Source organism: Stenella coeruleoalba, assembly GCF_951394435.1.
Source record: "Stenella coeruleoalba genome assembly, chromosome: 4".
Lineage (NCBI taxonomy): Eukaryota > Metazoa > Chordata > Mammalia > Artiodactyla > Delphinidae > Stenella > Stenella coeruleoalba.
In genome coordinates this window covers 119,178,141-119,191,941 of record NC_137149.1, presented here as the reverse complement: position 1 = coordinate 119,191,941, position 13,801 = coordinate 119,178,141, and the positions used below count along the sequence as shown (strand labels likewise).

At 38.0% G+C, this 13,801-nt stretch overlaps 1 protein-coding gene across 13 annotated transcripts in view; it reads right to left on the bottom strand.

Annotated features, from left to right (window-relative positions):
- Positions 1-1,651: 1,651 nt before the first annotated feature.
- Positions 1,652-13,801, bottom strand: part of FBXW7 (F-box and WD repeat domain containing 7) — a gene marked incomplete at its 5' end in the record, with an annotated part of 206,820 nt that continues 194,670 nt past the window's right edge. For 12 of the 13 annotated variants that reach the window (XM_079920973.1, XM_079920974.1, XM_079920967.1 and 9 more), the window contains 7 exons: positions 1,652-3,539; positions 4,322-4,532; positions 6,732-6,957; positions 8,974-9,155; positions 10,415-10,528; positions 11,474-11,610; positions 13,364-13,487. In XM_079920973.1, coding sequence (XP_079777099.1) covers positions 3,271-3,539; positions 4,322-4,532; positions 6,732-6,957; positions 8,974-9,155; positions 10,415-10,528; positions 11,474-11,610; positions 13,364-13,487 — 1,263 coding nt within the window. In that variant the 3' untranslated portion in view covers positions 1,652-3,270. Of the gene's footprint in view, positions 3,540-4,321; positions 4,533-6,731; positions 6,958-8,973; positions 9,167-10,414; positions 10,529-11,473; positions 11,611-13,363; positions 13,488-13,801 lie in introns of those variants that run through there. The other variant, XM_079920970.1, reaches the window with a different exon arrangement.

Sequence of the window (13,801 nt, the reverse complement as noted above, 5' to 3'; positions counted from 1 at the left end):
AAAAATGTAAATTGCTCTATAGAAATACTATTTTTATTTCATACCTGAGTGAGTCACAAATACATTCAATTGCTCCCAAATCTAGCAAGTTACAATTATCTGGGTCTACTTTCTTAAAGTTGTAATAGCAGCTACCACTGAATTGAGCTACAAGTGCCAACAGCGTGCTATGTGCTTTAAAACATTGCGTTTAATCCCTACGATAACCTTAGGAGGTAGGTATTCTCTGCCTCCTAGAAGATGAGGTCAAGTAATCTGATGAAGGTCCCGTAAACAGACAGAACTGGGATTTGGATTCAGGCGTCTCTGTCTGTGAACTCATTCTATTCTGTTCTGCACACTTATTTTTATTGATGATGTTCTTCAATTGTATTAGAGTCAAGCCACACTTACGTTATGAAAAATCAAGCAGTTTCAAGACTACCAAGTAGGATTACAGCTTCTTCTTGATCACCGAGTTGTCCGTGTGAACAGCAGTCATGGCTCTGGGCTTCGCCCCGGTTCTCCCTAAAGCAGGCCGGGCCGCTCACCCGCACTTCATTGCCTAATACGACTTTTGTCTTTAACCATGTGGCTTTCTGTCTTTTCCCTTAACCTGTCACTTCTTTCTGATGTTCTTGTGCCTGTAACGTGCTGTGGACTAAAAAACCAAATAACCAAACGTACTGGAAGGTCTCTAGGGCAGTGGTTCTTAAAGTCGTGTCCATACCCCACCTGGTGAGCTAGTTTAAATGCAGATTCTTGGGTCCCACCCCCAGATGTTCTCATTCAGCAGTTGTGGGAGAGCGAGGCCCAAGAATTGCTGCCTTAGGAGTAAAGAACACATGCTTTGTGACTGTGAGAAATTTATTCTCTAAGTAGCATCAATATTTGTTAACTTTCCAATGTTCACCTTGGGCCTGGATAGTTGAGATTCCTGGAGATACACACATGGCAGAAACCTGCTTCTTGAGAGGTTACCTAATTTGAGTAACTGAACTTCATTTTTTTCCCTTACTTTATAAAATGCTAGATTTATTCAATAAAACAGAGACAAAAGAGCCTGAAATTACCACAAAAATGATCCTCCCCGCCACAAATCTTGCTTTAGTCTGTCAAAATTCTAGGTTTCTTTCTCCTTAAAGGGCATGAGTGTGAATCCTGGTGCTTGGCCAGGTACCTGACTCCTGACAAACACCTAACCCGTGTGAGCCGCAGTCCTGCCCTCATCTTTAAAGTGGAGAGAACGGTGTCTCCATCTCAGGATGGTGGGAGCTTCAGAACGAACGCGTAGAAAGTTCCTGGTAAGTAGTCGACATGTGGTCACGTTTTAAAAATGAACTTCCTACAGGAATTCTAGTTGTAACTACCATAAAAGTCTGGTGGCTCTTTGAGGGACCAGATTTCATACATATATACCCCAATGTAATAGAGATGAGCACAGCACCACATCCTCCTGCACAGTCTAAATAAATGTAATTGGCATCTTGCAGCCCACTGTTCCTACTTTGGCTGTGGACAACAGGCCTGGAAGCATCAATTTCCATGCCGCACTACAGGGGATGCGAAGATTAAAATATCAGAGACAAACCCTAAATACTGATAATGAAGTGTTATTACCTCAGTGGAAGAAACAGGCATACTAACATGAAAAAACACATTTTATTGCACTTAAGTTATAAGAAAATAAAATTTCTAAGTGAATCAAACCATAGACACAATCCCTTTAAAGGTTGTTTTCCTCCATCATGTCAGGTTGTTACATAACTAAAATTAACCAACTTGAATCTGATTGTTTTAAATCAGACTATAAATAAAACAAACAAAAAAAATAAACAGGAGGAGGAAAAAAAGATCACCTAGGATACAGTGTTAAACCACTTTCACAGTTCAGCTTGAGTTGTGGCTCTTGGAGAATGAGGCAAACCATTTGACTTTTTCATTCATTTTGCTTGTTTGCATGTGACGCCTTTACTACAAAAACTGGATAGTTTTTGCTTTGTCAGTTACTCAGAGCAATAAAACTGTAACAGTTGTTTTCCCAAATACTGTAAAACACTAAGACTGACCAGCAACTTTATTTTAATTTTGTGTTTTATATATTTTTAAAATATTTTGTCAGTTTTATTATGTATGTTCATCCATTCACCACAGCCCTCAAAAAGAAAAGTTTCTCCACAGAACAGGCGGCAACAGCTCTGTTCCAAGGAATGTGTTTTAATTTTTGCCCAGATAAAAGAAAATAAGCTTTGCACACACTCTCAATTCTTTACTTGCAGGCAAACTTCACTCTTTATTTTCTGAAACTCGCCCATTCTCAGCCTCTTAGAGGCACAGATGGTTCAAGTTTCAGTGGCAAAAAGTCTTTTTTTTTCCGTAACCAAACTAGAGCAAATTTGGAATTCAGTCTGGGACTAAAACGTCACAGCAGAAAAAAAATAAAAAAAAATAATTTGCTTTTTTTTTTCTTTCTTTCATTTAGCAGCATAAATAAGTTTGGCCACTGGGAGTACAGTACAGGGGTGGGACACAATCCCATATTTGAAGACCTACTTCTAGCACCAGCATCAAGAATTAAATCCATCTCGGGACTCACAGAACCCAGGACAACTTGCCACCTTTGAGCAACACAGGCATTGCAGAGTGTATGTGGAAGCGACAGGAATAGATTAACAGAGGCTAATACTGTGATTGATTGACATTGGCAATGGTTGGCAAAAAAAAAAAAAAAAAAAAAAAGCTTTTCATGATAACTGTACAAAAACAATTCACAGTAATTTTTTTCCTTTTTAGCTTTTCCGCTCCAGAAAAATGACTTTTTGTTGCAGATGCTCTCTGGTGAGAAAGTCCACCGGTACTGTGTGGATGTTACTGCAGCTTCTTTCTAGGTCTCAGTGGTGAAAGAACAGGCTAGCAGAATCTGTAACGACATCTCTGCAGTAACACTGCCCAGCGACCACTGGAGAAGAAAATAAAGAAATAATTGCACCTGGTTTGATTTCGAAAGTCTCGTTTTGCAAAGCTGCCCTCAGTCCAAAGTGAAGCTTTTTCCGGGACGAGCCGGCAGGCGCCTCTCTTGTCAGTTGCGGTTTGTCATCGCTTCCTCTTTTCCTTCTGAGTCTGTAGGTCTTTTCGCTCTGTTGCCCCAAGCCAACATCCTGCACCACTGAGAACAAGGGATTTTTTTTCTTTTTCTTTTCTTTTTTCTTTTTTTCTCTTTTTTTCTTTTGCAGGGGGAAGGGCAGGGAGTATGTCGTCTACACGTTGGGACGATGCCACCTTTCCTGCTCCTCACTTCATGTCCACATCAAAGTCCAGCACCAGCAGCTTGGTTTCCTCCGTCCCGTTGCGACTCCCTACTGCACACACCAGCTTTGTGTTTGAGGCTCTGATCCGCCACACGACTCCCCCGCTCCCCCCACTCTCCAATGTGACTAGGTTGCGAATAAATTCACCCGTTTTCAAGTCCCATAGTTTTACAGTTCCATCATCTGAGCTGGTAATTACAAAGTTCTTGTTGAACTGTAAACAGGTCACAGCACTCTGATGCTTGTTGGGACCTAGGCAAAACCAAAGGAATTTCGTTACTGGTTAGAAATCATGACTAAGGGTCAGCTATACTGTAATTTGTGGAATCTATATTGGAACACACAATAAATGAAATATTTAAACCGCTGCACATTTAGAAACTGTGTTCTGAGTATTTTAGGATCGGCAGGGATGTAAGAAAATCTGGTAGCTATTTGTAACTGAAACGTTAATCTCTGAGGGTTCTGTGTTCCAGGAAGCGTGGTTAGCTACCAGGCATACATTTTGTGTCCTGGTTGCATGAATGAGCACTTCTCTCGGTGGTGATGTAGATAGTACCAGCATCACGTATTCTGCTCATGGACAATCTATTACCCTACCACTCTGAACGAACCAGTCAAAGGCAAAGGCTGAATGGACACTATTCCAAAACTCTGCGGAAGAGACAAAATCAATGAGTAAAAAAGCTGCAGTATAGCCCACCAGATGGCCTCAATGAAAAAAACACTTTCTAAGGGCTATGACTAATAAAAAGAAGTTAATCAAGATATAAGAAGTTAACACTGCTCTGCCTCATTTAGTATTAGCGGCTTTCACATGTTTCTTCCTCTAGTTCAGTGGGCACTGTGAATCCTTCCCATCCTACTTCCACTCCTACTCAAGTCAGAGTGGAAAGGCTCATAAACTTATCCAAAATAAGTTTTCATTTTGTATGAGGTTACTTCCTTCTGTGACACAAAAGCTCCACATTTCTCTTCTGACCAACAATCTCATTTTTAAGGAACGCAACTAAAGGTGGGTAGCCAATATTTACCTTGCAATGTTTGTAAACACTGTCCTGTTTTGATATCCCAGATTTTAACTGTAGAATCTGCATTCCCAGAGACAAGAATGTTGTCTTTGAGTTCCATGCCGCTTGTTAATGACTGGTGTCCTGTTAACGTGTGAATGCAATTCCCTGTCTCCACATCCCAAACTCGGATTGATGTATCAAGAGATCCACTCACCACATGGATGCCATCAAACTACAACAGACACAGTTTATTAGACTAGAAGTGTACACATTCTTGATATTACTTATTGACCTTAATCCTAAAAGGGGACGCGAGTAAAGCATGAGAACAAAATGCCAGGAACAAAATGGGGTACAAGACAAAGTGCATGCAATCAAGCAACTCTACAGGGCATGTTCTCAGAAGCTTCTACCAGAAATGCTAATTTTTTATGGCCAGTGGCTTCAAACTAGATGCAGAAACAATTTTCAAAAAACCACCTAAAATGAACATATTATTTTCAGATCATCTGGCCACACTTACTAGCTACCTATCATGAATGATTCAATATGGATTGCCATTTGAGTTTTACTTCCCAATAGGAAGCTAAAACTGCTGACGTGGTTTATGAATAAAGGGTGTGCTTATCAACACCTATGGCAAGAAAAGGGCTGGAGATAGCTTTCATGATACTTCAAAGTAAGTTCCATTAAAAATTGTATGTAAAATAAAAATTTCATTTACAAGAACCTAATGCTATTTAGGAAATGTGCCAACAGACAATTATATCTGGAATTAGAAGTGGTGGCATTTTGAGAACAAAAGCAAACCATATACAGCATCTCTTCTCCAGCTTCCCAGCTATACCCAAAGTCAACAAATATCTACCAATTCCCAGATCTATAATAATGTTACCACCTCTTTCTTCAATCTAATGGCTTATTTAAATAAGATTATTATATTCATTAAGGTTCGAACATATCACAAAACATACAAACAATTGCAGCCAATTCCCTCTCCTCCAAATTCATAACCTTTCCTAAGTTAACAGACATCTTTATTATATGTCAATATTTCATGACATGGAGAGTATTCCATCAGTTAAGATACAAATACCCCAACGACAGAACTGTGAGCCCTGGGACTACATACTAATTTGCTGATTACTAACGGGCAGTAACTGGTAAACAAGCTATGTAAGTAATAAGAAATACAGCTGACCCTTGAACAACATGGGTTTGAACCGGGAGGGTCCACACCTATACTCGAATTTCTTTTGCTAAATACCTACTACACAATCCCAGGTTGGTTGGATTCTTGGATGTGGAACTGCAAATACTGAGGGCCAACTGTAAAGTTATTCAAGGATTTTCGACTGGAGTTGGGGGTGGGGAGGGGGTGGTTGGTGCCCCTGACTCCTAAGTTGTTCAAGGGTCAACTGTAGTTTTGAATTGAAAATGTTGTCTTTCACGAAACGAAACAAGATCTATTTTCTAAACTTGCTATTAATCTAGTCATTTATGTCAAAATATGGCAATCTATTCTAGGATATCAGGTTCAAATGAAAACAAACCAAAAATCAGTTTAAGTCAAATTTACTTCTTCATGACTACAAACCAGCAGCCCTGTGACGGCAGAGCAGCTTTGTGCGAAGTTCACTTCCACTTTGAATGGGGACGGAATCACAATTACGTGGTCCATCAACTTCCAGCTATCAAGGCAAAGGGGCAGCTTCGGGCCAAATTAATCCTCTAAGGAGTTTATTAAAATCCAGGTTATTCTCCTAGGAGACGATCTACCCATTAATTAACACAGCAAAATTTAAGGCCCCGAAGTCTCAGGTTCCAAGACAAATATTTGTATTTTAGAGGGAATTCAATCACAGAAAAACTGAAAGAAATCATTTAAATAATTTCAAAATTTATGCTTTCTTCATGCCAGTTTTAAAGTACATGTAGGGACTTCCCTGGTGGCACAGTGGTTATGAATCCACCTGCCAGTGCAGGGGACACGGGTTCGAGCCCGGGTCTGGGAAGATCCCACATGCCACGGAGCAACTAAGCCCATGTGCCACAAGTACTGAGCCTGCACTCTAGAGCCCGCAAGCCACAACTACTGAGCCTGCACTCTAGAGCCCGCGAGCCACAACTACTGAAGCCTGCGCCTAGAGCCCATGCTCCGCAACAGGAGAAGCCTGCGCACCGCAACGAAAGAGTAGCCCCCGCTCGCTGCAACTAGAGGAAGCACGCGCACAGCAATGAAGACCCAGTGCAGCCAATAAATAAATAAAGTTTATTTAAAAAATAAATAAAGTATATGTAAACGGCAGAATAATTTGATTCATCTTTTTTTGGACTGTATTGGATCAGCAATCTGACAGTGATTATGAGTAAGGCAACCTTATGACTCAAAAATATAGCATCTCAAGAGCAGGAGAGATAGGTCTCTTACCTGTAACGAGTAGACCCTGTTGGTGTGCCCCTGCAACGTGTGCAGACAGGTCTCTGTCTCTGGGTCCCACACCTTCACCATAAAGTCATACGCTCCACTCACAACCCTTCTGCCATCATATTGAACACAGCGGACCGCTGCTACATGACCCATCAAAACATGTAAACACTGGCCTGTCTCAATATCCCAAACCCTAAGGGTGGCATCTCGAGAACCACTAACAACTCTGTAGGGGGGGAAAACAGAAAAAAGAATGTATTGGAATTTTGATATTGTGAGAAAACATGATACATAAAAAGTCTGTGGTTATTAAAACTTTTTTACCTTTTCTTAAGCAGAAATACCTGTTTTCAAAATAAATACATACTATGTAAAACCTTGATATATAAACATGCAAAAGTTGAGTTACTCTGATTGGGATGGGAAGTTGGAAAGCCTAGAATTCTGCCTGTTTGATTCCTCCACCTATGAGGGACCCAGGAGCACCTTGGGGTCCTGTGGAACAGTTTTAAGACTACTGTACTGTAATTAGAAATGACAAAGAGGAAGGAGAGGAAGACCAAGTCAAAGAAGATAAAGAAGCAGCAGCGGAAGCAGCCAGCTCTAAACACATACAATAAGATCTTGATTTTAGAAATAAAATGTTAGTGTGGGCAATATGTGTAAAATGCTAATGGATGGTAGTATTTTGAAAAACTTAAATTTTCTTCTTTATTCTTTGTCATTTCCCCCTATTTTAATTATGAGCACAAAGTCCCTTCGTGACTAGGGAAAAAATTCAATAAAGGTTTTTCAACAAAACAAATCAGAATCTGGAATTTAAACAGCTAAACATATGTGCTTTACACCATATACTCTGGTTAAATTAACCAGTTTTAAACATGTCCTCAAACAAAGGCTGCTTATGCTTATATTTAAAAATATTCTGTAGGCTACCGGGGCATTAAGACATACAGATTTTTAGAACATACGCATGTAGGGGCAATGGAAATCCCTTGAAACTCTGACCCAACATTATTCTCTTCCGAAGACCAGAGTGATACAAATATGGCAATCACCTTTGGATTACAAAGGAGAGCTGAAAACTCAGATGTCTTTAATGTCATTCCTAAGAGATTAAGAAAGGCCAGAGTTTCCACCTTTGGGACAGTAGATAATGGAAGCATTGAGAGATTTAAGTCAGAATATAATGGAAACTGAAATGCAAGGTCTCTTGATACCAATCCCCCCCAATTTTAATAGTACAGCACACTGTTCAAAGTAGATTCAAATTACAAGTGAGAAGGTACTTTTCTGCACATATTACAAATCTAAAGTGAAATCTGCTAAATGTAATGGTTCTTGATAAAGAAGATGCTATGGACAGAATGAATGAACGGTAAAAACTGGAGTGGATTCACTGTAAGGACCCTTCAGAGAGACCTTTTCTGACAAAGGAGGTAGAAATCACATCTGTTTAACAGGGGTACTGTGAAGACACGCCAATGGAAGATAGAAAGGACTTTAATAGGAGGGCTCTGTAGGAGGAGATAAAAGCAACAGCAAAGATGCTGAGAAGAAAAAGTCAAGCAGTCTGGTTTGGCTTAAACTATTTTGAAAACTGGATTGAGGGTTTCTTCCTTAATTCGGTAGGTAACAGTAGGCTCCCAAAGGGCAGTGGTACTACCGTAATTAGAGGAGGTTCTCTGCAGCTGTGTAAAAGGTGACCAAGTTTGAAAGCTCTGTCAGTAGTTCAGGTGATAGGTAATGAGAGAATAAGTTAAAACCCACAGGCCTCAGCTTTTGCCCAGACACAGGGGATATGATGGAGTGGGGGAAGGGTGGTGGGTAATTAAAAAGACTCAGAGACTTGAAGCCTGAATTACTGAATTTGTCCCACTACTGGAAATATATGCCCCTCCCCATTTTTTTTTGAAGATGATGAGTCATCAAAGATTTAGAACAATCAAGTAAGGTGTTAGTCAAGATCAGAGAACAGAGTTTCAAGGTGGAAGCCAACAACACATTAAATGAGGACGGAAATTTAAAGGCAATACCCTACTGCCCAATCTTAAGGCAATACACTACTGCTTTCCTTAGCAGAGAAATATCTGAAGTTGAATGATGAGTCTAGTTTAGGAGCATATTATCTCTATCTCTCTGTTAGACATAGTAAGTACTGTACAACTGAACTCTATACAAAAGGCCCCAAGTTCACAAGTAACAGAGAAAGAATTCCCAACCCCTACAGGGTTTCCCCTACCTTTTTTCATGGAGATGCATACAACGTACAGTGGAAGTATGCCCATATAAGGTGTGTATACATTCTCCCGTCTCCGCATTCCACACTTTGAGAGTCCGATCTGTAGATCCACTAATAATGATATTGTCTCTCATCTGTGATGACCATACTCCACCTGTGTGTCCCACTAATGTCCTCAGACACTGCAAAAACACTTAAGATGATTACTTTTGGGTAGAAAGAAAAACAATGTAAATAAGATTTTAGCAGTTCATTAAAATCTGAAGTAAAGTTATTTACTCAGTTGGAATGTTTGGCATATTAGAAAATAATTTTTCACATCAATATAACATGATCCCATCACTGTGTATTTCTTTGTTTATTCAGCAGCACTGCATATTACACACACACACACAGTCGGGGAACAAGTATGCAGACAGTAAACCTTTCTCACTAAAGTATGACAACTCTGGCCTGGCCTCTTTGATAAAATAATACTAAAATTGCAACTTGGTTTCTTCCACGGCAATGGATTCAGTGAAAGAATGCCAACAGAGTTGGGTGTGGCTACATTCCACATTTCATCTGAATCTGCCCCAAGGCAGGAGTGAGGGTACTTCTATGGCAAGGTACTTCTAGACAAGTAAAGACAGACACTAAAACCCTGAAATAAATCCAAAACTAATATTACACTACGGAAATACGAAGCAGTTTTAAAAAAACTTTTACATCTGACTTGGAATATTTAGAAGATTCTTGCCCAAGAATCAACATGTTATAAGACATTTTAAAAGACAGATTTCCCCCTCCCCACACACTTTCTTCTATTCTTTTTTACGTGGTCAATTACCTAATTCAAGAAAATATTTTCCATTGGACAGATAAAAATAAGTATTCAGTAGAGAACCATTAAAGTATAGTATTGTATGAAGTGAAACTGACTGCTTGGACTGCTTTGTTTCCTTCAAACTCCTATTTACATAACTAACTAGCCTGCTTAACTTCTATCTTACAGGGTTTGAGATAACTCAAAATTAACATGATTTATTTAACTTTTAAACTCCAGGTAGGTTATCAACAAAGTTTACAAGGAAAAAAATATATCCCTCAGTCATAGTTTTGAAAAAGATTAAAAAGGAAGGAGATATAACTTTTATGGTTAATAAAAGTGGGAAAAACTAACCCCCAAAAAAGAAAGAAAAAAAAGCACATCTGTAAAATCTTAAAATAGCTAAGTCACAAAGATAGACAAACTATTTAAATGAAGAAGAAACTAATGACATCCCTATCATGAGAAACATCATTTTCATGCCAAGAAAAAAGCTGAATTAGAAGCTCTGATATTTGCTATCAAAATAAGCTAGACTCAAAAATGAATCCTTGTTTTCCTTTCACTCGTTGATCCTTGTAAAGGTATGTACCAAATGGTGACTTTACGAAGTGTAGAGAGAAGTACACTTACTTTGCCTGTGACTGCTGACCAAACTTTTAAAGTGTTGTCATCAGAACCGCTAACTATTCGGTTACCACAAAACTGTAAGCATGTGATCACGTGATCATCATGTCCTTTCAGCACCTACAACATAGATGTACAGATCAGAAGTATGTTACTACATTATGTTTTTTAAAATACTAGTGAAAAGAAAAATGAGGCCATAAATAGCAACAGTAATCCATAGTCTATTTCCAGAGTAAAAATTTGTATAAAATATGAAGCATCCTTCCTGGCAGATGAATTAAGTATTAAACATTTTATTGTTTCCATATTCTATTATTTATACTTGAGACATCAACTATTAAAATTTTACTCAGTCAAGACCTCATAAATATGGTTCAAACACAAACGTATTTTATAATCATCTATTTTATCCGCTCAAACCAAAAGAATATGCACTTAAGTTGTGCAATTTTGACACACAAAAGTACCTACTAAGTAGAAAGACAATAATCATCAACTTTTTCAACTTAAACAAAAAAGCCTGTCATAATGTATACGTTTTAATACAAAATGTCTCCCCAAATTGCTTTTTTTCCAGTTGAAGAAAATATAGCTAAGGATTTCAAGTGTTTTTGCCATTCTTTATATAATTGAAATGTTATAAGGCAGAAAATCAGAATTGTGCTTAAATTTATAAAATTAAAACACACAAAAGCCATCAAAAAACCCCCCAAACATGGGTACTCCCCAAAAAATCATGTTTGGTCAGAGAGGGAGCAAATTCTTAGGTAGTACGTATATGACACAAAATTCAACAGGATATTCAGAAATTTTCATTTACATGCAATAGACAGAACAACACGTAAGTCAATTCGTCTTTTATTCAAGTACAGTTAGTTGTCAGACTAGAGATATTAGCACAGAGGAATACTGTCAGTTACATTTTCAGTTATTTTAAAATATATTGTTTTCTTTCTACAGGACATAGGTTGTCAAGTTATACTACTTGTCAGATACGAAAGAGTACACTACGTACTAACACTGATTAATGGTTTCTGTTACATCATGCAAGAGTTCAGTTACCTTAGGGGATTTGAGTTCTCCTCGCCTCCAGTTAGTATCAATTCTGTGCTGCCTGATGTATGCACTCTTCCATGGACTGTGTATGAAACCTGGTTTTATTACTTTTCTTCTCTTGATGTGCAATGGTTCATCAATACCTAAGGTTTAGAAAATTTAGAGTATAATTGCCTTCACCAATAATACAAATTACACATTTTATAATGCATCTCATTTTCTCCTATGCTGAAAACCACTGAAATGCAGAACACTAATTTCTAACACTGTTATTATGAGACACTAATGTAAATTTGCAATCTGTATGGCATGTTGTCTACTGACTATTTCATTTCTCTCAGAATAATTCTATGAAATGTTGGTGAGGATGTGGAGAAATTGGAACCCTTGTGCAATGCTTGTGGGACTATAAAATAATGTTGCTGCTATGGAAAACAGTATGGTGGTTACTCAAAATAAATTAACCATAAAATTACCATATGATCCAGCAATTCCACTTCTGAACATACACCCAAAAGAACTGAAAGCAGGGACTTGAACAGGTATTTGTACATCCATGTTCGTAGCAGCATTATTTATAACAGCCAAGAGGTGGAAGCAACCCAAGTGTCCACTGACGGATAAATGGAGAAAAAAGTGTGGTATATACATACAATGGAATGTTTAGTCTTAAAAAAGGAGGGAATTCTGATACATTTGGATGAACCTTGAAGACATTATGCTAAGTGAAATAAGACAGTCACAAAAAGACAAATACCGTATGATTCCACTTATATGAGGTCCCTAGAGTCGTCAAATTTATAGAGACAGAAAACAAAATGGTGGTTGCCAGTGCTGCAGGGAAGAGGAATAGGGAGTTACTGTTACATGGGTATGGAGTTGCAGCTGGGGAAGATGATAAAGTTCTGGAGATGGATGGTGGTGATGGTTCCACAGCAAAGTCAGCATACTTGATGCCGCTGAACTATATACACTTAAAAATGGTGAAAGTGATAAATTCTATTTTACGTATAAATTATCACAATTTAAAAAAGTCATTAAAATAATGATTCTATGAGAAGGTAAGGCAGGGATAATTAATCCCACTTTATATATATCTGAGAAGAGAAGGTTTCACTGAGTAGTCCAAGCCACAGGCAGGGCAGAGGCAGGATTAGAAACCAAGTATCCTGGATCTTTCTTTACCTCTCAGCTTTACTAAAGAGAACCTATAGCGCATCTGTCTTACACTCTATGATTCTTTCTTAAAAATTTTGCTTGTTGAAGGCAAATAATATTTTTTTCAAAAGTAATATTTTTCTAGATGCCTGCTGGAAAGAAAAAATGTCCTTTCTTAATATGTATGATACCTACTCCATTACTAGGAAAGGGGATTTTTTTTTTTTTAAACAGGTCTCAGAACACAGGCTCCATGGTAGGAAGAAAATGGGACTTTACTACTACATCCCCAGGATTTAAGAATATCTAGCACATAAGAGGTGCTCAAGAAATATTTGTGGAAGAAATGAATAGACTACAAATATTTGAGTATTTAATTGCTAATTTAATTTGGGGGTTCTCTTTAAGTTGTCCTCATCTTGACTTTCTCATTGTTTATTAATTCTACTGGAGACTGGGAAGCAAATGAGATATATTCACTATTAGTTACAGTGCTCACTAAAGGGGTTAGTGGCAAGATTTGGCACATCTGAACGTGTGGAATAACCTGTGGATTTTATATAAGTAGGTGAATGTAAATGAAGACACAGTCTTGATTCTTTGATAGGCTGCCAAAGTTCTCTTTTTTTATTTATCCACCATTTTATTCTATGTGCACATAAAACTTATTATTATTTTTCAGAATCACTTTGCTTTTTCGAACTACAAATATTTTCTCTCTGTGATTTTGAACCTTACCCTCTTCTTTACATTTCTCTCTCCAGAGAAGGTTGTCTTCAGCCAAAATTCTCCAGTAGCGACACGTCTGAGCCGCTTGTAGCAGGTCTTTGGGTTCCAGGAATGAAAGCACATAAAGTGCCAGCTATGAAAAGAAAAAGCATAGTATACCATGTGTCTCTTTTTAACGATAAAAAATAAGTTAATTATTCCCTATGGTATAAAGTACTTATAAATGTAATATAATTTTACATTCTAATTTCTAAAATTATGAAAGGCAGTACCTTCTAATATTCAATTTTAACAAACACATACCAGATTTAAAAACACCCTATTGGTTTTTATGAACTTCACCCCACTAGCTCCTCACCTCTTCAAGGAATACTTATTAAACCTCTCTGCCTCTTCTCTTGCCTTTGCTCTGTGAATCTCATCTCAAGAATTCTACTATTTATTTAT